The 15,383-nt window shown below is 40.7% G+C and overlaps 1 protein-coding gene across 13 annotated transcripts in view; it reads left to right on the plus strand.

Annotated features, from left to right (window-relative positions):
- The window catches only part of KIAA2012 (KIAA2012 ortholog), a 266,686-nt gene that overhangs the window by 185,952 nt on the left and 65,351 nt on the right, over positions 1-15,383 (plus strand). For all 13 annotated transcript variants that reach the window (XM_077448591.1, XM_077448592.1, XM_077448593.1 and 10 more), the window contains exon 15: positions 14,106-14,291. In XM_077448591.1, the coding sequence (XP_077304717.1) occupies positions 14,106-14,291 (186 nt within the window). The remainder of the gene's footprint in view (positions 1-14,105; positions 14,292-15,383) is intronic.

Consider the following 15,383-nt stretch of genomic DNA (forward strand, 5'->3'; position numbering starts at 1 on the left):
GGCCCTTATACCACTCCCTTTCGGTCAGACCTCTCATTAGAGTTAACGGTTAATGGTTTGACCTGTGGTTGCCCTATAGTATTAGTAATATCTGCAAGTACTCAATAGTTTGAAGAAGGTATTTACTGATTATCTATCACTGACTGTATTGAATGCTGTCATTTGCATATTTGTTTAAGCATTATTAAAATCACTTCAACCAAATCCTGGTTGTTTTTCCGGGATCTGATTGACCAATACCATTTTGAGTTCTTACTGCCTAAGTAAATTGAAAGAAATATTAATACTTGAACAATGTCAGTGTGTTATTACTGTGGTATTCCATTAATCACATTGCCAGGTGTGCCAGAAAGGCTGAGGCCATTCCTGAGTAACGGACTGAACTAATTTAAGCAGCTCCTTCAGAGGTATCTCTACATAAAGAAGAAGTCAAATGTTTCCTAAAACACTATAAATGTGTTTATTATGCAGTGTTCAAAATGTTAAGTCAGTTACTGTCACTAGTTTTTATTTTATAGTTTTCCTTTGTACCGCATATTGTTTTTAGTTCTTACATATGTCCATACTGTATAAAATCTTTCTAGCCATTTACCATACATGAATCTTTTAAATATAATATAAGGTGCATTATAGACTAATGTTGCCAAATATAAAGTTTCTGTAGAAATTAGTCTTGATTGATAAGATATAAAACTTTTAAAGAGTGCTTTTTTTAGCTACTAAATCACAGTTCTGCTGTTGTATTCCCCATTCCTGGCACTATGACCAATGCAGTAGAATAAGTAGTATGAAGTTATGGATGAAAGAGCATACGGAAGAGCCAGGCAGACACCTCTGAGCTGTGAGATCGTCTCTCATCTACTGTATGATCCGACACCCTGCCGGGAGACCATGCACTATTTATGAATGCACTCTCTGAATATTTACTACCTTGCAAACTATTCTAGCCTTGAAGTCCCTAGATTTCATGTTGTTTGGTTTAGTTGTGAAATAGGTGCTGAGTGTCTCCTCACTCCAGAAGGCTGCGTCAAACAGTGGAAAATTATCCCATCTGGTACTGAGCAGAATTTGGGCCTGTTAATAATTCTTGACATGGTTTATACAACATATTAAATGGGATGCAGCGTGTGAAAATTCACATCTGTTGTCTAAAACACAATATATTCCTTCTGTAAACAGAATATGTTTCCAGGAAGCCCTTAACAAAATGAAATCAAAATGTTACAACAAAATTTAAAAGCTTAACTCTAGGCAAAGATATACTATATATATATATATATATATATATATATATATATATATATATATATATATACATAAAATATATACTGTGTATATAAATATATAACCTCGTCCCTGTGTAAATCCAGATGTGAATCGGCCCTAAGGTAGTAGTAGATCATTGTCCAAGATAGCACAATATGGTCATCAGCCTTTTCTCTCAGCAAGCCTTCCCTGAGGGTGTCTGCTGCAGCCAAGTACCCCCCTCATGCTGCCAAATCATCATACATGTGACAGAAGAAGATCACTTCATGTCCAGAAGGTCCCTCTAAAGCGGAGGAGAGCAAAAAAATACCAAGAAATTCTTTAAGTATGTAAACAGTAAAAAAGGGAAGACAGACCATACTGGCCCCATAAAGAACGAGGAAGGACATCTGGTTACAAAGGATGGGGAGATGACGAAGGTATTAAATTTATTATTTTCCTCAGTCTTCACAAGGGAATCGGGGGGCTTCAGTAACCAAAGCTGCAGTGTTTATCCTCATAACACATCACAGGAAGTACCTCCATGGTTAACAGAGGACAGATCTAAAATTAGACTTGGGAAACTTAACATTAATAAATCACAGGGACAAGATGGCTTGCACCCGAGGGTACTTAGGGAACTCAGTCAAGTAATTGCCAGACCATTGTTCCTAATTTTTACTGACAGTCTACTGACTGGAATGGTACCAGCTGATTAGAGAAAAGCCAATGTAGCACCAATATTTAAAAAGGGCCTAAAATACATCCCTGGGAATTGCAGACCAGTTAGCCTAACATCAATAATATATAAACTCTTGGAGTGGATGATAAGGGACTATACAAGATTTTAGTAATGAGAATGGTATCATTAGCAGTAATCAGCATGGATTCATGAAGAATCATTCTTGCCAAACCAATCTATTAACCTTCTATGAGGAGGTGAGTTGCCATCTAGATAAAGGAAGGCCCGTAGACGCACTGGATTTTGCAAAAGCATTTGACAAAGTTCCCCATAAACGTTTACAAAATAAGGTTTATTGTTGGAATGGACCATAGGGTAAGTGCATGGATTGAAAACTGGCTACAAGGGCAAGTTCAGAGGGTGGTGGTGATAAATGGGGAGTACTCGGAATGGTCAGGGGTGGATAGTGGGGTCCACCAGGGTTCTGTGCTGAGACCAATCCTATTTAATTTGATAATAAATTACCTGGAGGATGGGTTAAACAGTTCAATCTCTGTATTTGCAGACTATACTAAGCTAAGCAGGGTAATAACTTCTCCGCAGGATGTGGAAACCTTGCAAAAATATCTGAACAAATTAATGGGGTGGTGGGCAACTACATGGCAAATGAGGTTCAATGTAGAAAAATGTAAAATAATGCATTTGGATGCAAAAATATGAATGCAATCTATACACTGGGGGGGGGGGGAGAACCTCTGGGCAAATCTAGGATGGAAAAGGACCTGGGGGTCCTACTAGATGATAGGCTCAGCAATGGCATGCAATACCAAGCTGCTACTAACAAAGCAAACAGAATATTGGCATGCATTAAAAAGGGGATTAATTCCAGAGATAAAACAATAATTCTCCCGCTCTACAAGACTCTGGTCCAGCCGCACCTAGAATATGCTGTCCAGTTCTGGGCACCAGTCCTCTGGAAGGATATACTGGAAATTGAGTGAGTACAAAGAAGGGCAACAAAGCTAATAAAGAGTCTGGAGGATATTAGTTATGAGGAAAGGTTGAGATCACTAAACTTATTCTCTCTGGAGAAGAGACGCTTGAGAGGGGATATGATTTCAATTTACACATACCATACTGGTGACACCACAATAGGGATAAAACTTTTTCACAGAAGGGAGTTTAACAAGACATGTGGCCACTCATTAAAATTAGAATAAAAGAGGTTTAACCTTAAACTAGGGTTCTTTACTGCAAGAGCGGCAAGGATGTGGAATTCCCTACCACAAGTGGTGGTCTCAGCGGGGGACATCGATAGTTTCCAAGAAACTATTACATAAGCACCTGAACGACCACAACATACAGGGATATACAAGGTAATACTGACATATAATCACACACATAGGTTGGACTTGATGGACTTGAGTCTTTTTTCGACCTCACCTACTATGTACTATGTAAGCTGGCCATTGACAGCTATTTTTTTTATTCTTTTAGCCACTGGGCTAAATGGAAACAAAATAAACAGATCCCTATATCCACACAAATTAGATAAATGAGGGACTCCCCCCTCCCATCGGGACATGATTGAATGAAACCAAAGCGCATTTGTTTTTCTGTTTTTTGTTTTTCAAAATTTCTGCAAAAATACCTAATGCTATAAGTAACCTGATGACCTCAAATCAACCACAAAATAAAATTAAAGATGAAAAAGCTCCCAATTTTATGAACAAAAGTGCCCAAAGAACTAACAATCAGAATTAAGGTAAAGTTTCCTAACTGACCCTAATCACTCCTTATACAATATGTCAGTTTTCCTATTCTTTCCCTACAATAGCTTCCAATACACTGACACTGTAGCTGTTCCGTGTCCCCTTTTATATTAAGGGGCCGGCTTATCCAAAAACACCCTTACTGGTCCTTTAAACCTGCTGGCCATAGTTAAAAAGGTCATGCAGTGCATTATGGTTGAAAAACAAATTTCCCAGGTGAATCTGCACATAAATTCACTGAGACTGTACATTTTGAACCTCCAGAAGTAACCTAAAACTCATGGCAGGGGCAAAACCAAACTTCATCCCTAGTTAGGATATTATGTCTCCCTAAGGGCCCTATGTATAGTGGATAGCAGATAACACAATGCGGTTGATGTATTTAATATGGTGAGAGCAAAATCTGGTGCAGCTCTACATAGAAAGCTTCCAGTTTGTTTGTCTGGGCACTTAAACCCCCTTCCTAACCAGACCAATTTTCAGCTTTCGGTGCTCTCAACAGCACTATATCCATATGAAATTTTTATCCTTTTTTCACACAAATAGAGCTTTCTTTTGGTGGTATTTAATCACCGCTGAGTTTTTTTATTTTTTGCGCTATAAAATAGAAAACTGAAAACTTTGTAAAAAAAATAAAATTTTCTTTGTTTGTGTGATACAATTTTGCAAATTAGTAATTTTTCTTCATACATTTTGGCCAAAATTTATACTACTACATATCTTTCATAAAAACAACCCAAATTGGTGTATATTATTTAGTCTTTGTGAAAGTTATAGAGTCCACAAGACCCGGGCGCTAGAAGCATATAATTTCTTGACTACCTCTTGCACTTTTGAAGGCCCTGGAGCACCAGGACAATGGAAACGCCCCAAAAATGACCCCAGTTTGGAAAGAAAACACCCCAACGTATAATCTATGAGGCATAATAAGTCTTTTGGGAAAGTGGTAAAGTGCAGCGCTGAAAGTGAAGGTAAAAGTGAGTTTCCCCTGATGGGATCAAACTAGTAACAAACCATTATTGATGTGCATAAATCATGATAAAATACATACAATATTACTTTAATATACAAACAACAATAATGATGATGTTTACATAAACCAACAGAGCATATATATATTAGAATGAAAGTCCCTAAAGTGACTCCAATATATAAAGTGACTTGCAAGATAAATCTGTGAACTAGTTAAGTGACGGGCTCTACTGATGCCACTGCGATATTTGATTTTATTTACATTCCTTTTAATGCCTTCTCAAATGTGAGTGACCATTTTACTTATTTCAATAAAATGCATTTTATTTAAATGGTATCACACTATGTGGCCCAATTTTTTTCCTTTTACCATATATAATATTGGGAGGATCTGTTCTTGATCTTTGGTCACTGTTCCCTTGGTGAATACCCATTGATGTTATACATTGTGACGGACCCCTGCCTGATTGGTCTACATCCAGTGGCGTAACTAGAACCTTCAGGACCCCGATGCAAGAAACCATGAAGGGCCCCCCTGAACCCCAGCCAGGGCCCTTCGCTCCGAGTCCGGCAGTGGAACTCCAGGGCATTCCACCACTGGTATCAGTAGTTTTTTTTATAATTTATTTTTTATTTTTAGGTGCCCCATTGGGGGACTGTCCCTAGGCAGGATGGGGTCCCCGTCCCCAGAAGAGATGAGGTCCTTTTCTCCAGGGCAGATGAAGTTACTGCCCCCAGGTGAGAAGGGGTCCCTGTCCCCAGGGGAGGTGGGGGTCCCTGTCTCCGCGTGAGAAGGGGTCCCTGTCCCCAGGGGAGATGGAAGGGGTATGTAATGGTGTGTGGGGGGTGGGGTCCTCTCACTCACCATGACCAAGCTGCAGGCCTCGCACTCATCCATATTGGCCTGGGCTCCATCCAGTGTGCTGGACGGCGATCAGCATATCTCCCAGAAAGACCTTTCATCATCTGTGTATGACGGGGAGGAGGGGGGCTGGCAGACAAGCCTGCAGTGTCCCCCGGGGAGTCGGCTCTCATAGAGCTGCACTGCATCTGTGTGCTTAAAGTTTGTTTACCCGGGAGAAGTATGCAAAGCAGTGTGGGCCGGACTCGGGGGGGCGGGACTCTGGCTGGGGAGAACAGACAGACATCGGACTGAGTGGCAATGCATGGAGCAGGAGAGGGGTACTCTGAGGAGCCGGCCGAGGACACAGGTTATGCGGGGAATGCACAACTAAAGAGCAGCCAGTGCTATAGTCGAGCATGGAGCTCTGCTAGTCACCCTCCACCTCCAGCCACCCGTGTGCATGGTGCGCTGGTACCCCTAGCTGCCTATGCTGCTGCCGGCCATATGTAGAGGGGGCTGCATGGGCCCCCTGCATCACAGGGCCCAGTTGCGGTCGCAACTGCTGCACCCCCTATAGTTACACCCCTGTCTACATCGGAAACCATGTATGTTGATTTTCTTCCCTGGGTGTGTTACACCACAAGCTCTGTTGATTCATCAGGCATATGCCTAGTTGGGTTCAACTTGTCTGTTAAGCCTCTTTTCTTTTGGTGGTGGATTATCAACAGACAACTAGTTCACAGATTTATCTTGCAAGTCACTTTATATATTGGAGTCACTTTAGGGACTTTCATTCTAATGCATATATGCATTGTTGGTTTATGTAAACATCATCATTATTGTTGTTTGTATATTAGAGTAATATTGTATGTATTTTATCATGATTTATGCACATCAGTAATGGTTTGTTACTAGTTTGATTCCATCAGGGGAATCTCATTTTCACCTTCACTTTCAGTGCTGCACTTTACCACTTTCCCATTTGTTTACATATTCACAGATTTATGTTGTGCTGGCAGCTTTTTTTATTTAATTTTTTTCTGAGCAATTGTCAGTTAAAGTGACGCAGTGCCGAATCGCAAAAAGTGGTCTGGTGATGGATGGATGAGGCTGCAATGGCCACAGAGCAGCGCTGTGGGCACTACAGGTCCAGCCCACAGCGCTGCTGCAACTGATCACTCCCCTCTCCGCTCACACTGTACCGATTGATACAGAGAGGGGAAAGAGCAACCGGACATGACGCCATTTGTTTAGAAGTGATCGATCTGTCATTTGACAGAGTGATCACGTGGTAAACGGCCGCTGTCAGCAGCCATTTAGCGTGATCCGTGATGCGCAGGGTTCTCTGGACCCGGCAGTCACAGATACTCTTTCTGGGAGGACGTCAATGTACTCCCTCCCAGAGTTATCAAGCCACGCTGTAGCCGTCATTCGGCTATATCACCGTTGTTATGTGGTTAAGCTGAAGCTAGAAGCTGATTGACTACCATGCAAAGCTGTCCCAGATTTTTCACTCTCCAGTTTTAGTAAATCAACCTCCATGTGTTTTTCTCTGGAGACTAAATAAAAGGAAAGACTCTCAATGCCAGACATGTAGGTCCTCATCCTCTTCCAAATCCTCATCCTAATCCTTCTTTAAAAGAAACAAGCAAGCAATCACTGTGCCATGCCCCAATGCTCCCAACTACTCACTTGAGGGCAGATTTCACCATGGCCATCCATACACTAGAAGATTTTCCAAGCAAAGTTCATATGAACATTTGTACGAAAAGATACAAAAATTCTTAGTACATCTGAAGACTTGACGAATGATATTCCAAAGTACTTGTTTGCTTTTAACATTCAATTCTGTAACAAATAGGCTTTCCTAAACAAAAAACATTAACTGTTAAAAAAACCTTTTGTTGAGATAAATTTCCCATCCTGCGCCTTCAAATTTTATTGTCGAAAATGAACATTAAATTGACCCCACTAACAATTTGAAAATTGAAATTAGAAAATTTGACTGAAGTATTACTTGTGTGCACAGTGTTACTGTTAAAGTGGTTGTAAAGGCTCAAGGTTTTTATTACCTTTATGCATTCTATGCATGAATGTAAAAAAACTGTGTGCAGAAGACCCTCCCCCCAGCCCCCTTAATATTTATCGGAGCCTGATCTCGATCCAGCAATGTGCACAAGAGCAGTGGCCTCTTCCTCCTCATTGGCTGAGACAGCAGCGGGAGCCATTGGCTCTCACTATTGTCTATCACAGCCAGTGCTCCAATGAGAAGAGAGCGGGGCTAAGCTGCGCTCCGTGTGTGAATAGACACACAGAGCAGCTCCTTGGGAGCTAGCCCTTGCTATAGCTCATTACTATGGTGGCACTTGGCAGAAGGGAGGGGCCAGGAGCACCAGCGGGGGACCCAACAACAGGAGGATCGGGGTTTCTCTATGTAAAACCATTTTTTTTAAATCTGCCTTTAATATCACTTTAAATGCTTCAAAATGTAAACACATGAGTTTGAATGCAAAAGGCTGAGTTTGAGTTGCTTTGCCTACAGTGCAAACGCACCTGCAATAAGCCACACTGCATCCACACACACAACACAAAGCAGATTAACCACAGCAAAGGGGACTCTGACAACTTGAGTTTGACATGTGTAAATATACACAACCCCAAGACACTTATTAAAATGTATGCACAAAACGATTATATAAAGTGCATTTCCCTTTGGGATTATTAAAGTTTTCTGAATCTGAAACTGTGAAATATTTATTTACATTTTCAAAATGATAGTGAAAAAAATATAATGGGGATTCTGATTGATTGCAGCAGACAACAGAATCTTTCCAGGTGCATTTAACCCTATTGTGAGAAAAGAGTGCAAGCTATTAACCTTCTGCCCTTTGAGCAGTGCTGCCCTTAGGCCTGGCTCTGTCTTAGATGTACAGTAAGGGCAACAGCTGTAGGATCTGCCCTCCCTCAGAACATGTTACATGGTAAGATTTACAATCTACTAGTGTAATCACCACGCTAGAAAACCTTTCAACTTTCTGAGATGGCAAGGAGGGAACATCTCCTAGCAACAACATTTTTAGGCACCTTCAATGTTGCTATGTCCCCAGTCATATCATAAATGAAACAACATGATGAATAGTTCATGTGCTCCTCCAAAAGCTACTATGGTCAATATCAGTAAAAAATAAATGACCTAAAATCAATGGTATTTATTTAAAACGTATACCTGCCTGTAACAACCAGATCATGTCTCTCTAGAGCAGTGAAGGCGAACCTTGGCACCCCAGATGTTTTGGAACTACATTTCCCATGATGCTCATGCACTCTGCAGTGTAGTGCAGCATCATGGGAAATGTAGTTCCAAAACATCTGGGGTGCCAGGGTTCACCATCACTGCACTAGAGTAAATTAGAAATCAAATACAAATGACTTTGATGCAACAATGATATTGTCAGCCACTCTTGTGCATGCCTAACCCTAACCCTAGGTTCACACGTATGTGATACAGGAACCGGAGCAATTTCAGCGCTGGTTCCCGCATTGCATCTCCCCCCCAGCCAGTTCACACTGCCCTCTGGGAACTGCTGCAGGTTACTGACACCCCCAGATAGAGCTGCACAATTAATCGTTAAAAAATCGTGATCTCGATTCATCCCCTCTGACGATCTCTCTGGCAGAGGTTGCCGATTCTTTCATATAAACAAGTGGAGAAACTATCTGCTCACTCAGCTGTCAAAAGAAAACATCTGGGCAGTCTGCCAAGTTTTTTTTTAAATTGAAACATTGTAACAAAGCTTCTTTCTTAGATCAAAGGGATAGAACTTCTGTGTAAATAAATAATCTGGGCAGACTGCTACATTTTCAACAACGTGTAAATGTAGGAAGTTTAACCACTTAAAGCCTAAATCTTTTTCTGGCACTTCTTAAAATCAATATTTTTTGCTAGAAAATTACTTGGAACCCCCAAACATTATATATATTTTAGCAGAGACCCTCGGGAATAAAATGGCAATTACTGCAATATTTTATGTCACACTGTATTTGCCCAGCGGTCTTTCAAATGCAATTTTTTCGGGAAAAAATTCACTTCAATGAATAAAAATAAAAAACGAAACAGTAAAGTTAACCCAATTTTTTTGTTTTAATGTGAAAGATGATGTTACGCCACGAGAATCGTGATCTATCTCCTAAGCAAAAAAATCATGAATCTCATTTTAGCCAGAATCGTGCAGCTCTACCCCCAGATCAGTTCACAGATCACAGTGCAAAGTGTGGATTCAGACAGGAATCGGAATGCATGGGTGAGAACACCCATGCAATCTGATTGCAGTGTGGGAGGAAAAAAGTCCCTGCACCTTTTTTGCAGCAAATCCAATATGAGTTCAGCCCTACAACTGTACGGCTGAATTTGCACTACACACATTGCACGTGATGGGCAGCTGTGGTGCGGGTGCAAATTACATGCGATGTCTGAGATCACACAAGTGTGAACCTCGGCTTAAGGTCAAACAAAAAAATATAAACTCTCCACTGTTCTTTAAATAAAAAATTGTATTAAAAAAATGAAAGCTTTTGTATCATTACCTATACTAAATTTACAAAAAATGATAAAAACAGCACTGTATGTATTTATTTAAAACTTGTACATACCTCCCAACTTTCCGAGATGAGAAAAAGTGATGCCTTTTTAGGACAAATTTTGTAGGCAAAGGACATGCCCCTGCTATACTTCTAGTTACACCGCTACTTTTCCCTTTAAACTGTCTTTTCAGAAAAACAAATGAAATAATATAGAGGTGCGATGGAAGGGCTGGAGCAGTATAACCATTTTTGGTAGTTAAATAGTACATATGTTTGGGTCCTTTTTCTCATGCACACTGGATGGGGGTTATGCGGCTCACCTGGAGAAAGTTAACTTTAAGTGCACTTACTCTTTAACAACAGTATAACAAAATGTTGGTAGTTAAATAATACATTATATAGTGAATGTATTTGTACAGTAAAACCTTGGATGGAGAGTAACTTGGTTTGAGAGCATTTTGCAAGAGAAGCAAAATGTTTTAATAAATTTTGACTTGATATACCAGCGATATCTTGATATACAAGTAGCGTCAAGTCACAACTGAGTATAAAAGAGAAGAGAGTCATCTCTAAGTGTAGCAATATGGTTACATTTAACCACTTGAGGACCGCCGTATTGCCATTGTACGTCAGCACAATGGCACAGGCAGGCACAATCACGTACATCTACGTGATTGCCTTCCAGCGGGTGGGGGGTCCGATCGGACCCCCTCCCGCTGGTTACGGCGGTCCGATTCGGTCCAGGAGCGCTCCGTGATGAGGGGATGGCCGTTGGTTTTCGGCCACCCCCTCTGGATCGCTCCTGGCCAATGAGAAGCTTCCTCCCCTGTGTATTGTTTACACAGGAAGGAGGAAGTGATGTCATTCTCCTCGGGGCGGTCTTTTTGACCGGACTACGAGGAGAAGAGTAAAAGTAAGTGTGCACCAACACTACACTGACATGTAGGTACACACAGGCACACAAACCCCCCCCGATCCCCCCCCTTTTGCCAGTGTCACTAAGCGATCGTTTTTCTGATCGCTGCATTAGTGTCGCTACAGTCGCTAGGTAGCTAGTTATTTTTTTAGGTTCACCGCCAGGTTTTTATAGCGCTAGGTACCCCGATATACTACCCAATAATGTTTTTAACCCCCTGATTGCCGCTAGTTAACCCTTTCACCCCCTTTTGCCAGTGTCACTAAGCGATCATTTTTCTGATCGCTGCATGTGTCGCTAGGTAGCTAGTTATTTTTTTAGGTTCACCGCCAGGTTTTTATATCGCTAGGTACCCCGATATACTACCCAATAATGGTTTTAACCCCCTGATTGCCGCTAGTTAACCCTTTCACCCCCTTTTGCCAGTGTCACTAAGCGATCGTTTTTCTGATCGCTGCATTAGTGTCGCTACAGTCGCTAAGTAGCTAGTTATTTTTTTAGGTTCACCGCCAGGTTTTTATAGCGCTAGGTACCCCGATATACTACCCAATAATGGTTTTAACCCCCTGATTTCCGCTAGTTAACCCTTTCACCCCCTTTTGCCAGTGTCACTAAGCGATAATTTTTCTGAACGCTGCATCAGTGTCGCTAGGTAGCTAGTTATTTTTTTAGGTTCACCGCCAGGTTTTTATAGCGCTAGGTACCCCGATATACTACCCAATAATGGTTTTAACCCCCTGATTGCTGCTAGTTAACCCTTTCACCCCCTTTCACCAGCGATCACAGTATAAGTGTCACTGGTGACGCTGGTTAGCCAGTTAGTTATTTAGGTTCCCCGTCAGGTTTTTATATAGCGCCAGGGACCCCCATATACTACCTAATAAAAATTTGAACCCCCTGATTGCCCCTAGTTAACCCTTTCACCACTGATCACCGTATAAGTGTTACGGGTGACTCTGGTTAGTTTGTTTTTTATAGCATTTTATATTCAAATCCGGAAGGCAGTGCTTGGTTTTCGGGGTCCCGTACGTGGCTAGGCTCCCAAAAAGTCCCCCACATGTGGTATCCCCGTACTCGGGAGAAGCAGCAGAATTTATTTTGGGGTGTAATTTGACTTCTGCCCATAGCATGTGTGAGCAATATATCATTTAGTGACAACTTTGTGCAAAAAAAAAAAAGTTTGTAATATTCCCGCAACTTTTGGCAAAATATAAAATATTCCATGGACTCAACATGCCTCTCAGTAAATAGCTTGGGGTGTCTACTTTCCAAAATGGGGTCATTTGGGGGGGTTTTGTGCTATTTTGGCATTTTATGGCCTTCGAAACTGTGATAGGTAGTGAGGAGTTAAATCAAAAATTTGCACCCTTAGAAATCCTGAAGGTGGTGATTGGTTTTCGGGGGGGCCGTGCGTGACTAGACTCCCAAAAAGTCCCACACATGTGGTATCCCCGTACTCGGGAGAAGCAGCAGAATGTATTTTGGGGTGTCATTTCACATATGCCCATAGCATGTGTGAGCAATATATCATTTAGTGACAACTTGGTGCAAAAAAAAAAAAGTTTGTAATATTCCCGCAACTTGTGGCAAAATATAAAATATTCCATGGACTCAACATGCCTCTCAGTAAATAGCTTGGGGTGTCTACTTTCCAAAATGGGGTCATTTTGGGGGGTTTTGTGCTATTTTGGCATTTTATGGCCTTCGAAACTGTGATAGGTAGTGAGGAGTTAAATCCAAAATTTGCACCCTTAGAAATCCTGAAGGTGGTGATTGGTTTTCGGGGTGCCGTGCGCGACTAGACTCCCAAAAAGTCCCACACATGTGGTATCGCCATACTCGGGAGAAGTAGCGGAATATATTTTGGGGTGCAATTCCACATATAACCATGGCATGTGTGAGCAATATATCATTTAGTGACAACTTTTTGTAAAAAAATTTTTTTTTTTTTTTTGTCATTATTCAATCCCTTAGGACAAAAAAAAAAAATATTCAATGGGCTCAACATACCCATCAGCAATTTCCTTGGGGTGTCTACTTTCCAAAATGGGGTCATTTGGGGGGGATTTGTACTGCCCTGCCATTTTAGCACCTCAAGAAATGAGATCGGCAGTCATAAATTAAAAGCTGTGTAAATTCCAGAAAATGTACTCTAGTTTGTAGACGCTATAACTTTTGCGCAAACCAAAAAATATACGCTTATTGACATTTTTTTTACTAAAGACATGTGGCTGAATAAATTTTGCCCTCAATGTATGACTAAAATTTAGTTTATTCGATTTTTCTTATAACAAAAAGAAGAAAATATCTTTTTTTTTCAAAATTTTCGCTCTTTTTCCATTTATATCGCAAAAAAAAAAAATCGCAGAGGCAATCAAATACCATCAAAAGAAAGCTCTATTTGTGGGAAGAAAAGGACGCAAATTTCGTTTGGGTGCAATATTGCATGACCGCGCAATTACCAGTTAAAGCAGCGCAGTGCGAAATTGCAAAAAGACCTCTGGTCCTTAAGGTGTTTATTGGTCCGGAGCTGAAGTGGTTAATAAAGGTACAACATTTAGCAACTTATTGCTACACTCTCTTCTCTTTAATACTCTGTAGCTCCTACTGGATTTTGCTTCTAATCCCATTGCGGAGGCTCCCATTTGTGGATGGACATTTTATGGTTACACAACCTATCACATTGCTATAATCTTTTTATAAGGACTATAAACTGAAGGACCTATAAATAAATGGTTGTGGAATGAATCATCTGAGTTTACATTATTTTTTGGGGGGAAATTTGCTTTGATATACAAGTGCTTTGGATTACAAGCATGTTTCTGGAACGAATTATGCTTGCAATCCAAGGTTTTATTGTATATATATATTTGTATACATAGCTGCACCAAGCCAGTCCACTGAATGATCTGAAAGTTTGAGTGGCCTAGTTAATCAATAATGTTGTCTTTGTACCTCTGTTGGAGTTTGTTGGCCATGCGTATAGGCGTGATAGTATACACTACAGGGTATTTTACCTTTATTTCTCCTTTCTATACTACTATAAATTATGTACCTGAAATATCTACAATTCTTTTTTTTTTTTTTTTCTAGGTATCTGATCAGCAGTCTGTCACTGTAGAGATTCATGAGATGATCAATGAAAAAAGAGAAGAAAGTAAAGGGAACAAGAAAGAGATGCAGAGTGACGAGACAACAGAATCTAATACTGGGACCAGGAGAGAATTTAGAAATTTGGATGCCCGTTCTACAGACACTTCTGCTACAATGAACAGTCAGGTGAGTAACCTTAAAGTGGAATAACAGTCTAAATAACAAAACTGTGAGCAAGGTGGCTCTTTCTTACAGAAGACACATGCAATGAGGCTCATTTTGCTGGGAGCTGGTCTTCCCAATCATATGACTTCTGTGATTGTCTGTCACAGTGGTCACATGACCAGAAACTCCCAATTATAACAATGACCAGGAGTTTTCTGTGACAATTTGGTCACTGTGCTTAGACACACACATATGTGCTGTGGCTTGGTGTTAGGACCCAAGACCCATATTGCATATATACATACAGCCAGCAGTATCTAATTAAAATAAACCGAGTAAACTTCATAAACTTGGTGCTACAATCTTTGGTGTCTACAGCATTAGTAGATTACTGATAGAATTCACTAGTTACCTGAAATTACTGTTTGAGATACCCACAGAAGTGGGTTATTGTTGATCAGGCTGTTTTCTTATGTATGTGGGAGGTAAGGACATCACTGTCCAGAGAGAGAAGACAGGAGAATGATCAGGCAGGTAAGTAAATATGTCCTGGTTTGGTATTCCTCTGATAGACTGCCACTGGTCCCCTGTTCCCGGCTTCAGAAAGTAGACCTTACAGGCTCGTGGAGCATTCAGCAGATGGCTTGCCCTGTGGGCAATCAGAACATGCATTAACAACTGTCCCCTAAAAGTGTAAGGGCAGCATTACTTTTCTCCATAACAAATAAATATAGTGTGGCCATCTCCCAATGCCCCTGCATGCAGACTGCACAAGAAAGGAGCAACATCACATGGATAATGGTCATCCCAGTGTAAGACTAACAGAACTGTAAAACTTCACATCTCCCCGCTGGCCCTTAATAACAGGCTGTCTTTGTGTGTAAGGGAATATCAAATAATTACTATTAATAAATACTATTTAGGATTTTATTCAATACATACAGTAACTATGGTAAAAGGTGATTAGTCCATGCTGCCTGTTTTTCATCTCTACTGCTACATTTGTGCATTATATAGTAAATGATTGTGCTCAAATCTAGGTACCCATAATAACCAATCAGATTTATGTTTACTGATGTCAGGTAAGGAATGTGAATCTGATTTGTTGTTATG

Source organism: Lithobates pipiens, unplaced genomic scaffold (assembly GCF_037356315.1).
Source record: "Lithobates pipiens isolate NorthernLeopardFrog02 unplaced genomic scaffold, aLitPip1_a1.2 Scaffold_22, whole genome shotgun sequence".
NCBI classification, from domain to species: Eukaryota; Metazoa; Chordata; class Amphibia; order Anura; family Ranidae; genus Lithobates; species Lithobates pipiens.